Here is a 2,406-nt window from a genome sequence, read left to right as displayed (position 1 = left end):
AAAAATCGTAACTTCTAAACCGGGGCAAGTGCGCACTTGAACATGTTCCTTGCGGTAGTGAACGTTTGCATCTTAGAACTGAGAAATTTTCATTAAGATCGCACTGAATGTTGGTTTTTTCTGCTATTTAAGCACGCGCTTAAAAAATGTTGTTTTAGAGGAAAAGCGCGCTCTCCTTAAAAAATTCGTAACTGCTAATCTGGAGCAAGTACGGACTTGAAAGCTTCGCATAATATAGCAGACAATTGCATCTCCGAATTGACAAATTTGAATTGAAATCGCAATAGATTTTGATTTTTTTCCAGCTATTTAAACACGCGCCTAAAAAATGTTGTTTCAGAGCAACGATTGTCAGCATTTCTAAGTGAAACTTTAGAAAATTGGGCATTTAGAAGAAAGAGTAACTTGGCTAAAACTGGAAAATTCTGAAATTGTAAAAAAGTTAAAAAAACATTATTAATAAATGGCCCTTAAAATAAATGTAAAAACAAGTCATTAACATTTTCCCACCAACGGGACTTACTGCGCCGGTGCGTTGGGTTGGCGCACCACGCCATTTGCGTAGCACTGCGCCAACTCCTAAAATTCACTGAGTCACCCAGGCCTAACAGGTGGTAGGCACTAGTGGTGCAACACATGAAACTTTTCCGCCACCAGTAGTAGGCACTGACCTTTCGGCACCAGGACAGTGGCGATGCAGCTGATGCCGCTCAGAATCATGCAAAGACACAGCGGCCACCTTCGGCCCCAGCGCTCGATCAGCAACCAGGCCGCCACATAGCTGGGAATCTCCACAGCGCTGCTCAGCAAGAAGCTGAGGTACTGGTTGCTGCCCAGCGACGGGCCGTAGTAGCTGAGCCCCACATACACCATGTTGTTGGCGAACCAGTTGAGCGTGATCAGTACGGTCTTGAGCCGCATGTTGGGGGTGGCGCACAGGTCGCGCAGCCCCAGGTTGCGATTGAGGCGCGCCTCCTCGCTGCTGCTCCGCTTGTTGCTCATCCGCTGCTTCAGCTGCTGCTTGAAGCAGGCTGGGAGCTCCTTGCCGTTGGTCTTTGCCAGCGTTTCCAGAATGGTGGCCGCTTCCTCGAAGCGGCCTTTGGCGAGCAGCCAGCGCGGACTCTCAGGCAGCACGAACCAGTAGAGGTAGTAGAGGATGAAAGGTGCGGAGGTGAGCAGCGACAAGTGCACCCAATCGCGCACCAGGTAGGTGATCCCGGCCAGCATTATCAGCCCCACGGTGTAGAAGAGGCAGGTGAGCACCGTGATAAAGGAGCGGTAGTTCGGGCCCACCAGCTCCAACGCTGCGGCATGGGAAGAATTGCGTTTTATTAGGCCAGCAAGATCCTCCTGATGATTATACAGCGTGAGTTTTGCAAACTCTGAGAGTCTTTGGGGGCGTTTTATAACGTAGCCCTTAAGAAACTCACGCGGTGCAAAACCCCAGCCAGCATCCACTTACAAATAATGAAGGGGATCTGGTAGATGGCAGGAATGGTGAGGCCGACGACAAAGCGGCTGGCCGCCCACCACCAGAAAGTGGGGGAGAGAGCAGTGAGGAGGCCGCCCACTATGAGGACGGTGAGGCAGAGGAAGAAGGTGCGCTTGCGCCCAATGCGGTCGTTGAGGCAGCCGAACCCGTAGACCCCAAGGGGTCCGCCCACGTTGAGGGCCACCAGGCCCAAGGTGGGGTAGATCGCCTTGTCGCACACCAGCCCGAACTGGAACCCCTCAAATCCCAACAGCCCCAAAATGCGCTTCAATACTCACGTCTAGCACTATGCTGGAGTGGAGGGAGGTGGACGTGTCGAACTCAAAGCCCTCCAAGCAGGGCTCGGTGGGCGGAGGAGGCTCTCCGGGACCTCCCCAGTCCTCCACTAGGGAGTAGTTGAGGGCGTATCGCGCACATTTGGCAAAGGTGCCGTTCTCCTGCGGGATTGCCAGCCGTTTTCGCGCCTCCACTGTGAGGTTGGACAGGGCGGGAACGCGGCACCAGTGGTTGGGAATGTCGGCCATAAAGAGTTGGTTGAAGGCGCCAAAGCCGCAGGGGAAGCATGCTGGCAGGCAGATGAGCCACAGCATGAGCTTCTGGTACTTTCCGAACTCCCCGATTTGTGGCAGGATGTCGTCGAGGTCCATGTTGGCTGCAGGAATACCTGCAGGTGCAAACAGTGACTATGCGACTTTGTTTGGCGTACTGGCCGATTGGAAAATGCTGACTTGTTAGCAGTCGCAATGCAGGCTGTCCGATAAATGCTCCATATACGAGGCCCAATGAACTTATGGCATTTAAAACTTGATTGAACGAAACGGCCGAAAACGGCTCTAGATAGAGACCTGGGCGTTGATTGGTTAAAATGAGCCTACTTTGCTCTACGAGCAGGGGCGGATCCAGCTTTACATTCA

The 2,406-nt window shown here is 52.6% G+C and overlaps 1 protein-coding gene across 2 annotated transcripts in view; it reads right to left on the bottom strand.

The window, feature by feature from the left end:
• Positions 1-671: 671 nt before the first annotated feature.
• The window catches only part of LOC109534795 (carcinine transporter), a gene marked incomplete at its 3' end in the record, with an annotated part of 75,329 nt that continues 73,594 nt past the window's right edge, over positions 672-2,406 (bottom strand). The window contains 3 exon segments of one of the 2 annotated variants that reach the window (XM_048662720.1): positions 672-1,304; positions 1,463-1,721; positions 1,771-2,156. In XM_048662720.1, coding sequence (XP_048518677.1) covers positions 672-1,304; positions 1,463-1,721; positions 1,771-2,139 — 1,261 coding nt within the window. 2 annotated transcript variants of the gene reach the window in all.

Source organism: Dendroctonus ponderosae, unplaced genomic scaffold, assembly GCF_020466585.1.
Source record: "Dendroctonus ponderosae isolate FM_Combo_2020 unplaced genomic scaffold, Dpon_F_20191213v2 Dpon_F_20191213_11, whole genome shotgun sequence".
Classification (NCBI taxonomy): Eukaryota; Metazoa; Arthropoda; class Insecta; order Coleoptera; family Curculionidae; genus Dendroctonus; species Dendroctonus ponderosae.
Note: the sequence above shows the minus strand (reverse complement) of the source record. Positions and strands in the feature narration are given on the sequence as shown.